Source organism: Musca autumnalis, unplaced genomic scaffold (genome assembly GCF_047663935.1).
Source record: "Musca autumnalis isolate F117 unplaced genomic scaffold, ASM4766393v1 scaffold_3, whole genome shotgun sequence".
In the NCBI taxonomy this organism is placed as follows: domain Eukaryota; kingdom Metazoa; phylum Arthropoda; class Insecta; order Diptera; family Muscidae; genus Musca; species Musca autumnalis.
In genome coordinates, this window is record NW_027411866.1 from 193,667,483 (window position 1) to 193,686,527 (window position 19,045).

Consider the following 19,045-nt stretch of genomic DNA (forward strand, 5'->3'; position numbering starts at 1 on the left):
GTCCCCGTTATCAGTCGCATGGTGGAGTTTAGTTGGGTGTGAATTCGTGGTGACTGTTGAGCCACACAGCTGCTCCGTATTCATTTAGTTTTGTCACTTATATTTGCGACTTAAAATGTTTTTTTTTTTTTTTTATTTTAACTTTTTTATAAAATAACAAGTAAAAAAGTATCCGCCTGTGTAGATATAAATACTTTGTTTCCCAAAAAAAAAAAAAAAAACTTATGTATTTAGCGAATGTTTTAGAACTTTTGTGAGGGAGGTAACGGAAGGAGTGGACCTATAAGCACCACCTTCGAATTTCATCTAATATTCGAAGAAATATTACGATATCCAAAGTGTTGATGAACGCAGTATTGGGTTCGATCTCTCCAGCCACTACATATGGTGCCATAAGAGTTTTTTTTACAAATTTCGGGCAGTTTTCTCAAGAAGTATGGGCTTGCACCTGAAAAAACTCTTACTGTCGTCATTGAGGCAGCGAATGCAAGTTGCTTCTACAAAAATCAAATTTATTCGAGAGCAGGTCTTAAAGTGAATTTATCCAAAATTTTGTGTGGAAGGTACCCGAAGGAGTGGACAAACCTGATCTATATCTGGTAGATATATAAGAATGTGTAAAGTTTGGACCAAATCGGTCACTCCCATCAAGCGTTACGTGCGCACACTTTTTCCGAACATTTTTGAACTTCTGTGGGGGAGGTAACTGAAGGAGTGGACCGACATGGCTTATCTCAACTTAAACCAAGTTTGCACAAAATATTACGAAAGCCACATTTTGGACCGAATCGGCAGGAAGTATGGACTTGCCCCTGATGAAACTTGTGCCGTCGTATGGGGGGCAGTCAATACAAGTGTTACAACAAAAAGCAAAGCGATTCGAGAGCAGGTCATAAACTAAACATTTCCGAAATTTTGTGTGGGAGGTACTAGAGGGAATGGACCGATTGAGTCCATATTGAAACCACATCTAAGCCTGGAAGACATTTCACGATTTGCAAATTATGGACCAAATCGGTTAATCCCTTCAAGAGTTATCGTACGTACAAATTTTTCGAAGATTTTCGAAGTTTTGTGCCGGAGGTACCGGAAGGAGTGGACTGTTGTAACCCATCTTCGAACTTAAACTAAGCTTGGACAAAATATTACGATAGCCAACTTTTGGACCAAATCGGTTCATCCGTTCGAGAGTTATCGTGCGCACCAGCCAGACAGACAGACGGACGGACATTGCTAAATCGACTCCAAATTGTCTGAACACACATTTTGTCCAAACATACTTGGGGTCTAAAACCATTATTTCGATGAGGCACATTTGGCCCTGACAAAAGTGTATATACCCTCGTTAGCATAAATGCTGAGGGTATAAAAATCGCCGGAGTGCTTTTTAAATAAATCACGATTCAAGTTGTAATTTTTAGGGGTTTTTAAGGTTTTCACGATTTTGCTTGGAAACCACAAGTCCTATCGAAATGGGATTAAAGAAAATATTGTAGCTGTAAAAATTCTCTACAACATTGACCTTTACGATATTTTCGGATGTTTTACCATTTTTGAGATATAGAAGTTCAAATTGGGACAATGTACTGACTGTAACGCCTCCTTATAAAACAATGTCATGTAACTAGCTAACTTTAAATAAAAACAGCTTACACCTGAGAAGTTTTTGCGGATTCTGAAACAGCAATGTTTATAGAAGAGAAAAATCCAAAAACAAGAAAAAAATGCTGGAGGTATTTTTAAATAAATCGCAGTCAAAGTTTACATTTTTAGGTTTATTTTAGGTTTTTGCGATTTTGCTTCGAAATTTTGAGATATAGAAGTTTAGGTCATATTTTTAGGTTTTTTGTTTTGTTAGGTTTTCACGATTACGGTAAGTGTTATCGAAATGGGACTGGAGGAAATCGTATATCTGTGAAAATTCTATGTAAGAAAGGTTTTCGTAATATTTTCCTAGGTTGTACCATTTTTGAGATATATAAGTTTAAATTGGGAAATTGCAGACATGACCTTGTTTTATAAGTAGACAATGTCAAAATTTGCACTTCTATATCTCAAAAATGTTAAAACCTACGAAAACATCGCAAAGGACAATCTTGTAGAGAATTTTCTCTGCTATAACAATTTCTTTAGTTCCATTTTGACAGGGCTTGTGGTTTCCCAGCAAAATCGTGTAAACCTAACAACCTAAAACTGTGAACTTAGACTGTGATTTATTTAAAAAGCGTTCCCGCGATTTTTTTCTCATCTATGATCATTGTAGTTTCAGAATCCGCAAAAACTTCTCAGGTGTAAGCACCTTCCATTTAAAGTTGGTTCAAGAGCACCGTGTTATTTAACCCATTACAAAGTAACGTAAACAAATATAACTACTTATATTACTCCTTAAAAGTTATCAGTACCATGGCGCTGAACGCGTGTGTCCCAATACAAATCCTAGGTTTGTGTGTTCAACGCTCACCGTCGGTAAGCGAGTTCTTTGTTGACAAAATAAAAAAACAGATGGTTTAAACAACTCTTAATGTTCGTACGCATGGCATAGTGTGTTCGGCTACAAATCAGAAAATCGAATGATTAAATCCAGCAGAGAGCGAAATAACTAGAGAGTTATTCTAATGGTCATAGAATAACTAGTAATTCAGTGCGACATGCCCTTGTTAAAATAATGGGTTAGTAGGGGGTTTTGTAAGTTGTTAGGACTACCAACAAGTACTATAAAACCCCATTATTTAGTAAGGATAGCTTTTACTGCGGGGTATGACCGGTTTCTATAAGACTATTCGAATTAAAATTCGTTCGATTTAATACCGAACTCCTTTTATTGTACACATTTTTGTTTGATTGATTTGGAATTGGTTACGACTATAAAAAGTACTAAAAAATCCATTATTTTTTGCTGGTCGATGTAAATCTCAAATAAAATAAATATTTCAAAACCCATCTTAAAATATTTACAATGTTGTTCACCCAACATCGCTATAAAATTAAATTCCGCTTAATATTGGATTATCATTAAAGTTATCACACACACACACATCGGCATGTATGGAATGACAGGCATTGTAAATAAGATACAACAAATGGTGTGTAAAATTTATAATTAGATTGGCGGCGATAACCGCCTGCCTGCATGTGTTATTCTAAAAGTTCCATAAATAAAACTGATTTGCATTTTACCCCGATAAATTCAGACAAAAAAAAATTAAATTATGGTCTTTTAGCACAAAAGGATGGATAATGGGTATAGCTTTTGGGTGCAAGGACACTGTGTGAACATACCTAGTTTGTTTCGATATTTGTTATCATTAACATGACTCTTTAATTAAAAACCAAGGCATTCCTTACGCAAACTGTAACCTTGCCTTATTTAGATGAGTGGACTACCCAACCGGAATTAACGAACAGAACATGTGTTTAAGAATAAGTCTCTTGGAATTTGACCCAGTTGTAGATACAAGCAAAAAATAATGAAAAATGCATATTAGTTTCACTAAAAAAATATGTTTTACATCATTTTGTGAAAGAAAGAATCATCCTTCTAATCCATGTCTTTGCCTTTTTCCGATTTTTTCACAGATTTCACCCAATCCAGTGCAAACAAATAACAGTCAATCTTTTACATAAATTCTAAAATTTGAATCATTCCTAAATCCAAAAGTAAACTTAATTTCGATTTACCACAACAAACATGATTAAAGATACACGATGGAATATGAGGCTGATATTGCTTGCTGCAACGGCGACATTGGTATTGATGGCAATTTTAACACCTTCAAATGCATCGGCATTCGATGTAAGCAGAATGAAACCGGTTGCCGATAGAAATATTCACACCGGAAATAAAGTGCTCATTGAAAGGGAAATAAACGCCAAGAATGGCGGCGAAGATGATGAAAATAAAAATATGAAATTTCAGTCAAGACAAGATAGCAGCAGCCAAGCGGCTGCTGGCCTAGAAGATGATGATGAAGATGATGGTATATTGGATGTGAATGAGTTACCGGTACGTTATGATGAGGCACAATTATGGCGTATTTATAATATTTCGGATTCTATGAGTCGGCGAAATATGTTGCCATTGGCTGATATTCTAGAGAGCAAATATGGTACGTTGATGAAATGAAATGCAGCCAAGATGTGACATTTAATGTAAATTGATTTTTCTCCTATCGCCTTTTCGTTTTTTCTTCGTTCTTTATAGGTGGCACAGTGTGGAAGGAGAACTCCAAGTTTTTAGATGTTTCAATTGAAAAGAAACACATTAAGGCTGCACGTGCCTTTTTGGAACATGAAAATCTCCAGTCTGAAGTATTAAATAGCAATATCCAGGAATTGATTGATCAAGAAGCAGAAATGGGGGTTAATATGACACAAAGTGAAATGGGACAGAGGACAAGTAAGTAAAAAAAAAAGAAAGTACGTTCAGTGTGATTTGGTGCATTTTAAAAATAAGCTTAATATGGAAAATATTTTAATTTTTAACAATATTGGAATGAATTTTTGAAGAAACCTGATATAAACCTGCATTTTTTGAACAATATTTTTTGAAGCACAACTTAAATTCTACAGAATATTTTATGAGACTCAAAAGTGGATTTTTGAGAATATCCTCTCAGGCATAAACATATTTTCTGAGCCACCAACATGGGTTTTTTAAAAATATTTTGTGAGCCATCCGTTGTTGTGTTTTTTTTTTTTTTTTTTTTGAGAAATATTTCAGAGCCTTTTTTATAAATATTTTCACAGTCATCCATTCCCGTGGATTTTTTAAAAAATAATTTCATAGCCATCCATGATCGTGGATTTTTTATAAATATTTCCACAGCCATCCAAGGTGCCATCCATGCTCGTGGATTTTTTAAAAATATTTTTAGTGTCATCCTTGGTCGTGAATTCTTTTAAAAATATTTTCAGAGCCATCATGTTTGTGGATTTTTTTCAAAATATTTTCAGAGCCATCCATAATTGTGGATTTTTTAAAAAAAATATTTTCAAAGCCGTCCATAGTTGTGGACTTTTTAGAAATATTTTCAGAGAAATCCATCCATGGCGTGGATTTTTTAAAAATATTTTCAGATCCATCCATCTATGGTCGTGGATTTTTTAGAAATATTTTCAAAGCCACAAACGTGGTCGAGGATTTTTTAAAAATATTTTCTGAGCCACAAACGTGGTCGCGGATTTTCTAAGCCACAAACGTGGTCGGGGATTTTTTAAAAATATTTTCTGAGCCACAAACGCGGTCGTGGATTTTTTAAAAATATTTTTTTAAACCACAAAAAATATTTTTTAAAAATATTTTTTAAACCACAAACGTGGTCGTGGATTTTTTAAAAATATTTTTTAAACCACAAACGTGGTCGTGGATTTTTTAAAAATATTTTTTAAACCACAAACGTGGTCGTGGATTTTTTAAAAGTATTTTCTGAGCCACAAACTTGGTTGTGGATTTTTTAAAAATATTTTCTGAGCCACAAACTTGGTCGTGGATTTTTTAAAAATATTTTCTGAGCCACAAACTTGGTCGTGGATTTTTTAAAAATATTTTCTGAGCCACAAACTTGGTCGTGGATTTTTTAAAAATATTTTCTGAGCCACAAACTTGGTCGTGGATTTTTTAAAAATATTTTCTGAGCCACAAACTTGGTCGTGGATTTTTTAAAAATATTTTCTGAGCCACAAACTTGGTCGTGGATTTTTTAAAAATATTTTTTAAACCACAAACGTGGTCGTGGATTTTTTAAAAATATTTTTTAAACCACAAACGTGGTCGTTGATGTTTTAAAAATATTTTTTAAACCACAAACGTGGTCGTGGATTTTTTAAAAATATTTTTTAAACCACAAACGTTGTCGTGGATTTTTAAAAGTATTTTTTAAACCACAAACGTGGTCGTGGATTTTTTAAAAATATTTTCAGAGCCACAAACTTGGTCGTGGATTTTTTACAAATATTTTCAGAGCCACAAACTTGGTCGTGGATTTTTTACAAATATTTTCAGAGCCACAAACTTGGTCGTGGATTTTTTACAAATATTTTCTGAGCCACAAACATGGTCGTGGATTTTTTAAAAATATTTTCTGAGCCACAAACTTGGTCGTGGATTTTTTAAAAATATTTTCTGAGCCACAAACTTGATCGTGGATTTTTTACAAATATTTTCTGAGCCACAAACTTGGTCGTGGATTTTTTAAAAATATTTTCTTTGCCACAAACTTGGTCGTGGATTTTTTAAAAATATTTTCTGAGCCACAAACTTGGTCGTGGATTTTTTAAAAATATTTTCTGAATCACAAACTTGGTCGTGGATTTTTAAAAATATTTTCTGAGCCAAAACTTGGTCGTGGATTTTTTAAAAATATTTTGTGACTCACAAACTTGGTCGTGCATTTTTAAACATATATTTTTGAATTACAAACGTGGTCGTGGATTTTTTAAAAATATTTGTGACTCACAAACGTGGTCGTGGATTTTTTCAAAATATTTTGTGACTCACAAACGTGGTCGTGGATTTTTTCAAAATATTTTGTGACTCACAAACGTGGTCGTGGATTTTTTAAAAATATTTTGTGACTCACAAACGTGGTCGTACATTTTTAAACATATTTTTTGAATTACAACGTGGTCGTGGATTTTTTAAAAATATTTGTGACTCACAAAAGTGGTCGTGGATTTTTTAAAAATATTTTGTGACTCAAAAACTTGGTCGTGGATTTTTTAAAAATATTTTGTGACTCACAAACGTGGTCGTGGATTTTTTAAAAATAATTTTTAAACCACAAACGTGGTCGTGGATTTTTTAAAAATATTTTTTAAACCACAAACGTGGTCGTGGATTTTTTAAAAATATTTTTTAAACCACAAACGTGGTCGTGGATTTTTCTTAAAATATTTTTTATACCACAAACGTGGTCGTCGATTTTTTAAAAATATTTTTTAAACCACAAACGTGGTCGTGGATTTTTTAAAAATATTTTTTAAACCACAAACGTGGTCGTGGATTTTTCTTAAAATATTTTTTATACCACAAACGTGGTCGTCGATTTTTTAAAAATATTTTTTAAACCACAAACGTGGTCGTGGATTTTTTAAAAATATTTTTTAAAAGTGGTCGTGGATTTTTTAAAAATATGTTTTAAACCACAAACGTGGTCGTGGATTTTTTAAAAATATTTTTTAAACCACAAACGTGGTCGTGGATTTTTTAAAAATATGTTTTAAACCACAAACGTGGTCGTGGATTTTTTAAAAATATTTTTTAAACCACAAATGTGGTCGTGGATTTTTTTTTAAATATTTTTTCAACCACAAAAGTGGTCGTGGATTTTTTAAAAATATTTTTTAAACCACAAACGTGGTCGTGGATTTTTTAAAAATATTTTTTAAACCACAAATGTGGTCGTGGATTTTTTTAAAATATTTTTTCAAACACAAACGTGGTCGTGGATTTTTTAAAAATATTTTTTAAACCACAAACGTGGTCGTGGATTTTTTTAAAAATATTTACAGAGACATCCATCCATGGCGTGGATTTTTTAAAAATATTTTCACAGCCATCCATCGATGGTCGTGGATTTTTTAAAAATGTTTTCTGAACCACAAACGCGGTCGTGGATTTTTTAAAAATATTTTTTAAACCACAAACGTGGTCGTGGATTTTTTAAAAATATTTTTTAAACCACAAACGTGGTCGTGGATTTTTTAAAAATATTTTTTAAACCACAAACGTGGTCGTGGATTTTTTAAAAATATTTTTTAAACTACAAACGTGGTCGTGGATTTTTTAAAAATATTTTTTATACCACAAACGTGGTCGTGGATTTTTTAAAAATATTTTTTAAACCACAAACGTGGTCGTGGATTTTTTAAAAATATTTTTTAAACCACAAACGTGGTCGTGGATTTTTTAAAAATATTTTTTAAACCACAAACGTGGTTGTGGATTTTTTTAAAAATATTTTTTAAATCACAAACGTGGTTGTGGATTTTTTTAAAAATATTTACAGAGACATCCATCCATGGCGTGGATTTTTTTAAAAATATTTTTTAAACCACAAACGTGGTTGTGGATTTTTTTAAAAATATTTACAGAGACATCCATCCATGGCGTGGATTTTTTAAAAATATTTTCAGAGCCATCCATCGATGGTCGTGGATTTTTTAAAAATGTTTTCTGTCGTGGATTTTTAAAAAATATTTTTTAAACCACAAACGTGGTCGTGGATTTTTTAAAAATATTTTTTAAACCACAAACGTGGTCGTGGATTTTTTAAAAATATTTTTTAAACCACAAACGTGGTCGTGGATTTTTTAAAAATATTTTTTAAACCACAAACGTGGTCGTGGATTTTTTAAAAATATTTTTTAAACCACAAACGTGGTCGTGGATTTTTTAAAAATATTTTTTAAACCACAAACGTGGTCGTGGATTTTTTAAAAATATTTTTTAAACCACAAACGTGGTCGTGGATTTTTTAAACCACAAACGTGGTCGTGGATTTTTTAAAAATATTTTTTAAACAACAAACGTGGTCGTGGATTTTTTAAAAAAATTTTTTAAACCACAAACGTGGTCGTGGATTTTTTAAAAATATTTTTTAAACCACAAACGTGGTCGTGGATTTTTTAAAAATATTTTTTAAACCACAAACGTGGTCGTGGATTTTTTAAACCACAAACGTTGTCGTGGATTTTTTAAAAATATTTTTTAAACCACAAACGTGGTCGTGGATTTTTTAAAAATATTTTTTAAACCACAAACGTGATCGTGGATTTTTTAAAAATATTTTCAGAGCCACAAACGTTGTCGTGGATTTTTTAAAAATATTTTTTAAACCACAAACGTGGTCGTGGATTTTTTAAAAATATTTTCAGAGCCACAAACGTTGTCGTGGATTTTTTAAAAATATTTTTTAAACCACAAACGTGGTCGTGGATTTTTTAAAAATATTTTTTAAACCACAAACGTGGTCGTGGATTTTTTAAAAATATTTTTTAAACCACAAACGTGGTCGTGGATTTTTTAAAAATATTTTTTAAACCACAAACGTGGTCGTGGATTTTTTAAAAATATTTTTTAAACCACAAACGTGGTCGTGGATTTTTTAAAAATATTTTTTAAACCACAAACGTGGTCGTGGATTTTTTAAAAATATTTTTTAAACCACAAACGTGGTCGTGGATTTTTTAAAAATATTTTTTAAACCACAAACGTGGTCGTGGATTTTTTAAAAATATTTTTTAAACCACAAACGTGGTCGTGGATTTTTTAAAAATATTTTTTAAACCACAAACGTGGTCGTGGATTTTTTAAAAATATTTTTTAAACCACAAACGTGGTCGTGGATTTTTTAAAAATATTTTTTAAACCACAAACGTGGTCGTGGATTTTTTAAAAATATTTTTTAAACCACAAACGTGGTCGTGGATTTTTTAAAAATATTTTTTAAACCACAAACGTGGTCGTGGATTTTTTAAACCACAAACGTTGTCGTGGATTTTTTAAAAATATTTTTTAAACCACAAACGTGGTCGTGGATTTTTTAAAAATATTTTTTAAACCACAAACGTGATCGTGGATTTTTTAAAAATATTTTCAGAGCCACAAACGTTGTCGTGGATTTTTTAAAAATATTTTTTAAACCACAAACGTGGTCGTGGATTTTTTAAAAATATTTTCAGAGCCACAAACGTTGTCGTGGATTTTTTAAAAATATTTTTTAAACCACAAACGTGGTCGTGGATTTTTTAAAAATATTTTTTAAACCACAAACGTGGTCGTGGATTTTTTAAAAATATTTTTTAAACCACAAACGTGGTCGTGGATTTTTTAAAAATATTTTTTAAACCACAAACGTGGTCGTGGATTTTTTAAAAATATTTTTTAAACCACAAACGTGGTCGTGGATTTTTTAAAAATATTTTTTAAACCACAAACGTGGTCGTGGATTTTTTAAAAATATTTTTTAAACCACAAACGTGGTCGTGGATTTTTTAAAAATATTTTTTAAACCACAAACGTGGTCGTGGATTTTTTAAAAATATTTTTTAAACCACAAACGTGGTCGTGGATTTTTTAAAAATATTTTTTAAACCACAAACGTGGTCGTGGATTTTTTAAAAATATTTTTTAAACCACAAACGTGGTCGTGGATTTTTTTAAAATATTTTTTAAACCACAAACGTGGTCGTGGATTTTTTAAAAATATTTTTTAAACCACAAACGTGGTCGTGGATTTTTTTAAAAATATTGTCTGAGCCGCAAACGTGGTCGTGGATTTTTTAAAAATATTTTCTGAGCCACAAACTTGGTCGTGGATTTTTTAAAATAATTTTTTAAACCACAAACGTGGTCGTGGATTTTTAAAAAAATATTTTTTTAACCACAAACTTGGTCGTGGATTTTTTAAAAATATTTTTTAAACCACAAACGTGGTCGTGGATTTTTTTAAAATATTTTTTAAACCACAAACGTGGTCGTGGATTTTTTAAAAATATTTTTTAAACCACAAACGTGGTCGTGGATTTTTTAAAAATATTTTTTAAACCACAAACGTGGTCGTGGATTTTTTAAAAATATTTTTTAAACCACAAACGTGGTCGTGGATTTTTTAAAAATATTTTTTAAACCACAAACGTGGTCGTGGATTTTTTTAAAATATTTTTTAAACCACAAACGTGGTCGTGGATTTTTTAAAAATATTTTTTAAACCACAAACGTGGTCGTGGATTTTTTTAAAAATATTGTCTGAGCCGCAAACGTGGTCGTGGATTTTTTAAAAATATTTTCTGAGCCACAAACTTGGTCGTGGATTTTTTAAAATAATTTTTTAAACCACAAACGTGGTCGTGGATTTTTAAAAAAATATTTTTTTAACCACAAACTTGGTCGTGGATTTTTTAAAAATATTTTTTAAACCACAAACGTGGTCGTGGATTTTTTTAAAATATTTTTTAAACCACAAACGTGGTCGTGGATTTTTTAAAAATATTTTTTAAACCACAAACGTGGTCGTGGATTTTTTTAAAAATATTGTCTGAGCCGCAAACGTGGTCGTGGATTTTTTAAAAATATTTTCTGAGCCACAAACTTGGTCGTGGATTTTTTAAAATAATTTTTTAAACCACAAACGTGGTCGTGGATTTTTAAAAAAATATTTTTTTAACCACAAACTTGGTCGTGGATTTTTTAAAAATATTTTTTAAACCACAAACGTGGTCGTAGATTTTTTAAAAATATTTTTTAAACCACAAACGTGGTCGTGGATTTTTTAAAAATATTTTCTGAGCCACAAACTTGATCGTGGATTTTTTACAAATATTTTCTGAGCCACAAACTTGGTCGTGGATTTTTTAAAAATATTTTCTGAGCCACAAACTTGGTCGTGGATTTTTTAAAAATATTTTTTAAACCACAAACATGGTCTTGGATGTTTTATAAATATTTTCTGATGTTTTGGATTTTTAAAAAATATTGTCTGAGCCACAAACGAGGTCGCGGAATTTTTAAAAATATTTTCTGACCCACAAACATGGTCGTGGATTTTTTTAATATTTTCTGATCCACAACCGTGGTCGTGAATTTTTTAAAAATATTTTCTGATCCACAACCGTGGTCGTGAATTTTTTAAAAATATTTTCTGATCCACGAACGTGGTCGTGAATTTTTTAAAAATATTTTCTGAACCACGAAAGTGGTCGTGAATTTTTTTTAAATATTTTCAGATTTTTTAAAAATATTTTCTGAGCCACAAACGTGGTCGTAGATTTTTTAAAAATATTTTCTGACCCAGAAACGTGGTAGTGGCTTTTTAAAACATATTTTCTGATGTTTTGGATTTTTTAAAAATATTTTCTGAGCACATCCATCCATGCTCGTGGATTTTTTTTTTTTAAATATTTTCAGAGCCACCCTTCCGTGGTCGTGGATTTTTTTTAAAAATATTTTCTTTGCCAAAAATGGGTCGTGGATTTTTTAAAAATATTTTCTGAGCCAAAACTTGGTCGTGGATTTTTTAAAAATATTTTTTGACTTACAAACGTGGTCGTGGAGTTTTTAAAAATATTTTCTGAGCCAAAACTTGGTCTTGGTTTTTTTAAAAATATTTTTTGACTTACAAACGTGGTCGTGGATTTTTAAAAAATATTTTTTTGACTTACAAACGTGGTCGTGGATTTTTTAAAAATATTTTCTTGACTTACAAACGTGGTCGTGGATTTTTTAAAAATAATTTTTTGACTTACAAACGTGGTCGTGGATTTCTTAAAAATATTTTTTTGACTTACAAACGTGGTCTTGGATTTTTTAAAAATATTTTTTTGACTTACAAACGTGGTCGTGGATTTTTAAAAATATTTTCAGAGCCATGCATCCATGGTCGTGGATTTTTTAACAATATTTTATGACTCACAAACATGGTCGAGGATTTTTTAAAAAATATTTTCTGAGCCACAAACGTGGTCGTGGATTTTTTAAAAATATTTTCAGAGCAAACCATCCATCGTCGTGGATTTTTGAAAATCATACGTTATGGTCGTGGATTTTTTACAAATATTTTCAGAGCCATCCATCCATGGTCGTGGATTTTTGAAAATCATGCGTCGTGGTCGTGGATTTTTTAAAAATATTTGTTTGACTAACAAAAGTGGTCGTAGATTTTTTAAAAATATTTGTTTGACTAACAAACGTGGTCGTGGATTTTTTAAAAATATTTTCTGACCCACAAACTTTGTCGTGGATTTTTTAGAAATATCTTCTGACCCACAAAAATGGTGCTGGATTTTTTAAAAATATGTTCTGACAAACGTGGTCGGCCGGGGATTTTTTAAAAATATTCTCTGATCCAAAAAAATATTTTCTGAGCTCCAAATGTGGTTGTGGATGTTTTAAAAATTTTTTGGATGGTAGTGGATTTTTAAAAATATTTTATAATGTAAATTAAACCCTAAACTTATTTTTTCACAATCTCCTAAGTAGATCATATTATATTCCATTTCGAAATGTTAAATTGAGATTTTAGCCAAAAATGTTCAGCCTACTCAAACATTTACTACGTTGTAGTTGTTCCTGGAAATACATTCAATCTAATTTAACAACACATATCTGCATACATTCTACCCATGCTTTTACCTTTAACATTTTAAAGTAGAATCAATTTTTTGCCAAACATCGTTTACTAAATTTGTTGTAACTCTTTTGTTGTTGCAGAAAAGGCTGCTCGCAGTGGCATTCATTGGAAGGACTATCATGATTTGGATACCATTTATGCATTCATGCGTGAGATACGTGGAAAGTTTCCCAATATTTGTCGTCTCTATACAATTGGTAAAACAGCTGAAGGCAGAGATTTGAAGGTTTTGAGGTGAGTCAGTCAAATCGAAAAAATAAATTCAAAGAATTCATTTAAAAAGCATGTTCATTTTCACATATAACACATTATTGGCACTTTTGAAATGAATTGCAGTACCCTACATGTAGATAACAAAATACATCATAGTACTCTGTTGTGCATTTTACCTCCCACTACTCAGTAACCTAAAACAAAAACAGCAACAACAACTAAACACAACTAACATTATCATCTAATTGAGAAATTAATTAATTGTCATTTTAACATTGAATGTGTGTTTTAATATAAAACGAACAAAAAAATATTTAAAAAGATGGGGCGGGGAGTAAATTGTGAATGTCAATGAAATATGAGGGGTAGAGAGAGAAACAACACATGCAAACTCTAGCTTCAGCAGAGATAATGAAGTATTGTTGAAGTTTTGGTATTAAGGTCATTGTCAGACATCATAAGAGAGCATAATAATAGACCTTTTTGGCCAGGACAATTTAAGCCTTATGTATAAAACACATACGACTATCCACCCACCTACGCTCCTGTTCCAGACACACTTATGGCGTGTTGTTATTACACTTATGACGACGATGATGATGTTGATGGTGATGATAAAACACACACTCAAGTCTATGCATAATGTAAAAAAATATTGTTTGCATTTGGTTGAAACCACTTTGCTGTGCTATCAACCGGGCTCAGTGTTTGTGCGATGTGTTGCCTGCCTGCAGGGTAAAGGCATGTGGCCGGCTATCGTCAAATATCAAACTATGGAAAAATTACTATAAACATTCATATTCAGTTTTTTTCGCTTTTTGTACATTTTCGTGTTAGTTATCAACAAAAAACATTTCCTAGTTAAAAACTTGCGGATATAACAACGAAAAATAGTTTTCAATTGTATTACAGATGGATTACATGGATAAAAGTTTTTTTCGTAGTTGGAATTGCATTGGAAAAATGTGCTTATAATTACTGAACATAAATGTCACAGAAATGTGATGATGGTTTTGTGAAATACGATGATGGTATTAAATGTTTTAATTAGCTAAATTTTTAAAATGCCGGTATAAAGCCACAGTAATCTACGATGTAGATTATTTGAATTATACATAAATATTAAAAAATAAAATTTGTTAATATTACATCACTTCTCCTACTGCCATTTAATTCTCCTATACGAACTGCATCAACACAAAGAAGTTGTTTCTTTGAGCGATAATCGTAATGACATTTGTATTAAAATACATATCGCATAACTGTCAATGGAAAGAATATTTATGGCAAAAGCGTCTTTGTTTTCTTATAAAATCACATTATATTAAAACGAGTAAGAAAAGACTATAGTCGGACGGAGCCGAAATAGTGTATCGTACACCCCTACTATGGGACATTAACACAGCCTTGTCTGCTTGCGCAAGTACCCAGGCGTCGGAACCATACATCAGCACGGATAGTATCAGTGTTTTATAAAGCGTAGAGCTGGCAAACAATCGATGGTGTGTTACTATCGATAATTTATTTTGAATGTCACTATCGATTTCCAATGTCTTTTGGGTATTTATCATTCCGCCATAGGTCTTTGTCGGTTTAACCTTCTTTATGAGGATTTATTTGACGTATACCCAATAAACCCAGTGGGTTCGTTAAATCCGTTCATATACAAACGTACTATAATAGTACGCTTACATACAACCGGATTTAATAAATCCACTGGATTTCAAATTTCCATTGCGTATACATCACGTAAATCTCATAAACAAGGTTAACCCGGCAAAAATATGTTCTTGAAGTTCTGAAACAGACATATTTTTAGAAAGAGCAACTGTGTCTAAACATCTCAAAATACCCATTAGCACGTGGGACCATTATATGGAAACTATAATCAAAATCAGACCTACATACTTAGCTGGCTTTTATACTTAACAGAACGTCTTGTTCCATAAGCCGAACTGATTCCTGAACATCTCGAGTTACTCACGCTCACGTTTTTCTTGCTCCTTCTTTTTCCCCTGTAAATACGCTTCTGCTCCTCTTCTCCCGATAAGTTTCTCTCGCTCTTCATGTTGCTACCGAACAGGGGTGCCAACTTGGTGGTTTTCCCGCTATTTGTGGTGATTTTTGACGTACAAAAACCACTGTTTAAGCAGGAATGTCAACTGTTTTAAGGTAAAAATCGATATAGACCTATGGTGCGTATGTGGCTGTAGCGATTTTTACCTCGGAGCAGTTGGCATCCCTGCTACTGAATGCAGTGTTGCTCTGTATGCCGCGTTCTTCTCTTCTGTAGCTTTACGACACTCCTGATCGTACCATACATTTTTAGATGGAGGTTTTTGGTATCCAAGTATAGATTTTGCGGCAGTCTGAAGGGAGTGGGCTATTCTTTGCCACTGCGCTTCCACATTATCGGGACAAGGAGTGCTTTCGCCCAGCATGCGGGTCAGCTGAGCGGAGTAGGTTTGTGCTGTCCGTTGTGTTTGCAGCTTCTCGAAATCCAGCTTCTGTCCTGTGTTAGATCGCCTTTTGCCGCAACATTAAGACGAGTGCGTACGTACCTTGGCAGCTACAAGGAAATGATCAGAATCGATTTTCGGAAATCGAATCGATCGGACATCTAACACACTGGAGGAGTGTCTTCCGTCTATCACAACATGATAAATCTGATTTTTTGTTTTCCCATCTGGAGATATCCACGTAGCCTTGTGTATGTCGAGGTGCAAAATCAATCAGCTTCATCTTGTTGTCGGATGTTACCTCGTGAAGGCTGAACTTGCCGACCGTGGGACCAAATATATTTTCCCTTACAATTTTAGCATTAAAATCTCCTAGAACAATCTTAATGTCATGGCCAGGGCAGCGGTCATATGCTTTCTCTAGGCGCTCGTAGAATATATCCTTGGTCTGTTCGTCTTTCTCTTCAGTCGGAGCATGGGCGCAGGTGTGACTGATGTTAAAAAACTTTGCTTTTATACGGATTGTGGCAATTCTCTCATCAACCGGAGTGAAACAGGATAAGAGATTTTTAAGCCTCCGGTTTAACATAAATCCAACACCTAGCTCATGCTTCGTTTCATGGTAGCTATAATACATTGCGTAATCGTTCGTGATCTTTACGTCTGCCCGATTTCATCGCACTTCCTGAAGGGCGATAATATCAGCTTTGTACTTGTACATCCGGCAGTGCGCAAACTGCACCTACTCTGTGCAGATTCGATGATCATGGTCCTTAATACGTTTGCGGGGGTCGTCAACTTTAGAGGGCTTTGCTTTTCTTCTTTTTTTTTTTTGGTTTTTTCATAGTAAGCTGTTTTGACGGGCGTTAAAAGCAGTTCCCCAGGTGACACCACGGGAAGGTCAGTGTTCACTTGAGATGAAAGTGGGACCAATATAAGTCATGGGCTTTGCCATGTTAAAGCCAGTCACAAGGCCGTTCCTTGGTATCATTAATCCCCTACGTCACCCAAATCGGACCTACAGAGTTGATTTTTGCTGTTTTAATGGTTTTCTTCACCAGGGGCTCGATCCTGTTACTATGAAAATGTGAAATGAAAAATCTCATAAAGGAAATAAATGTTAAATGAAACATATTAAAAACAATAATATAGGAATCCTGCCCCAAGAACCAATACAGGAAATTTTAGATCTAGAAATATTTGCTCTGTTCCAGAACCTACAAGAAGCTACTATTTTTTACTCCGATAACAATTTTTCCTTTATGTTATCGGAAAAAATAGTAAAAATTAGTAGATTCTTGCAGTACTGGAACAGACCAATTGTGTCACCTCTTTCCACTGTGCGTTGAAACGAAAGGGCGACGATAGTATCGATTCTACCGATACTTTGAAATGCAAATATCGAAACTATCGAATGTTGCGGATATCGATAGTTTGCCAGCTCTAATAAAGCGTTGTTTTTGTTTGACGAGATGTGGCTTCTTTCATTAACTGCTTATTTAAGCCAAAGTAGCATCTGTTGGCCAATACAATTCTCCTTTTAAATATCCTCGGCCTTTAGGCTAGAATACCCTTTCCTGAGATATTGGCCTAAAAGTTCCAAGAAACTCTAACGGCACCAACCAAAATGGCAAATCCGCAAGCTAATTCTCGCAGGGAGTTTCTGATTGGTGCAGACTTTGCACATCATATTATTTCATCCAGTCATGTATAATGTTGGAATATGGACTATATCGGTCCACTCCTTCGGGTACCTACCTACCACACAAAATTCGGATAAAGTGAACTTTAAGAGCTCCTCTCGGATCGTCTTGAATTTTTTCAGCAGTTTCTCCTTGCGGCTTCCGTTACGACTGTAAAAGTTTTTTCTTGCGCAAGTCTATGCTTCCTGAGATATTTGCCTGAATGTTCCAAGAAACCCTGACGGCACCAAACAAAATGGCAAATCCGCAAGATAATTTTCGCAGGGAGTTTCTGATTGGTGCAGACTTTGCACATCATATTATTTCATCCAGTCATGTATCAGGTTGGACTATATCGGTCCACTCCTTCGGGTATCTCCCACACAAAATTCAGATAAAGTGAAGTTTAAGAGCTCATCTCGGATCGTTTTGAAAGTTGTTTCAGTAAGTTGTCCCTGCGGCTCGCTTTACGACGGTACACTTTTTTTCTTGCGCAAGTCCATACTTCCTGAGATATTTGCCTAAATGTTCCAAGAAACCCTGACGGCACCAAACAAAATGACAAATCCGCAAGTTAATTTTCGCAGGGAGTTTCTGATTGGTGCAGACTTTGCACATCATATTATTTCATCCAGTCATGTATCAGGTTGGAATATGGATTATATCGGTCCACAAGTTCGGGTACCTCCCACACAAAATTCGGATAAAGTGAATTTAAGAGCTCCTTTCGTGTCGTTTAGATTCTTTTTTTCAGTAGGTTGTTCTAACGGTCTCATTTACAACGGTACAATCTTTTTCCGGGGTAAGACAATACTTCCTGAGATAATGGTCCAAGTTCCAAAAACCTACCGGCGCATACTAAAATGGGTATTGTGCAGATAAACTCTAAAACTTTTTCAAAACTTTCTTTCAAACTTAGTTTAACGTAATTTAATATTTCGAGTCCTTTATGGAGAAGTTTGGTTACTAAAAATGTTTGGTATATGTCAATGATTTGTATAGCGCCACATTACGGTACATGCAGCACGGTGCTCTTGAATCAAATTTAAATGGAAGGTGCTTACACCTTTAAAAATATCAACTTGAATCGCGATTTATTTAAAAAGCGCTATGAACCTTGCTGTTTCAGAATTCACAAATATTTCCCTTGTGTAATCGGTTTTCATTAAAAGTTAGTTAAGGCGCACCCTTCATGTCATTGTTTTATAAGGAGACAATACAGTCAGTGCATTGTCCCAATTTGAACTTCTACATCTCAAAAATGGTAAAACCTACGAAAATAACGTAAAGGTCAATCTTGTAGAGAATTTTCATAGCTAAAACATTTTTTTCAGTCACATTGATAGGACTTGCGGTTTCAAAGCAAAATCGTGAAAACCTAAACAACCGCTACAAATGTCAACTTGAATATCGATTTATTTAAAAAGCGCTCGGCCGATTTTTTTTTTTTTTTGTTTTTTGATTTTTCTCATCTATGAACATTGTAGCTTCAGAATTCGCAAAAACTTCCCAGGTGTAAGCACCTTCCATTTAAATTTGATTCAAGAGCACTGTGACAGATTTT

The 19,045-nt window shown here is 33.3% G+C and overlaps 3 protein-coding genes across 5 annotated transcripts in view; 2 read left to right on the top strand and 1 right to left on the bottom strand.

Moving 5' to 3' along the window:
* The window catches only part of LOC141398640 (uncharacterized), a 308,082-nt gene that overhangs the window by 253,420 nt on the left and 35,617 nt on the right, over nt 1-19,045 (bottom strand). The window lies entirely within an intron of this gene.
* LOC141398641 (carboxypeptidase B) overlaps nt 1-19,045 on the top strand; it is a 47,803-nt gene that overhangs the window by 14,928 nt on the left and 13,830 nt on the right. The window contains exons 2-4 of the mRNA XM_073976146.1: nt 3,577-4,106; nt 4,202-4,396; nt 13,208-13,361. Coding sequence (XP_073832247.1) covers nt 3,689-4,106; nt 4,202-4,396; nt 13,208-13,361 — 767 coding nt within the window. The 5' untranslated portion in view covers nt 3,577-3,688. The remainder of the gene's footprint in view (nt 1-3,576; nt 4,107-4,201; nt 4,397-13,207; nt 13,362-19,045) is intronic.
* Nucleotides 13,934-19,045, top strand: part of LOC141398642 (carboxypeptidase B-like) — a 38,450-nt gene continuing 33,338 nt past the window's right edge. The window contains exon 1 of the mRNA XM_073976147.1: nt 13,934-14,371. The gene's annotated coding sequence lies outside the window, so the exon portion shown is untranslated. The remainder of the gene's footprint in view (nt 14,372-19,045) is intronic.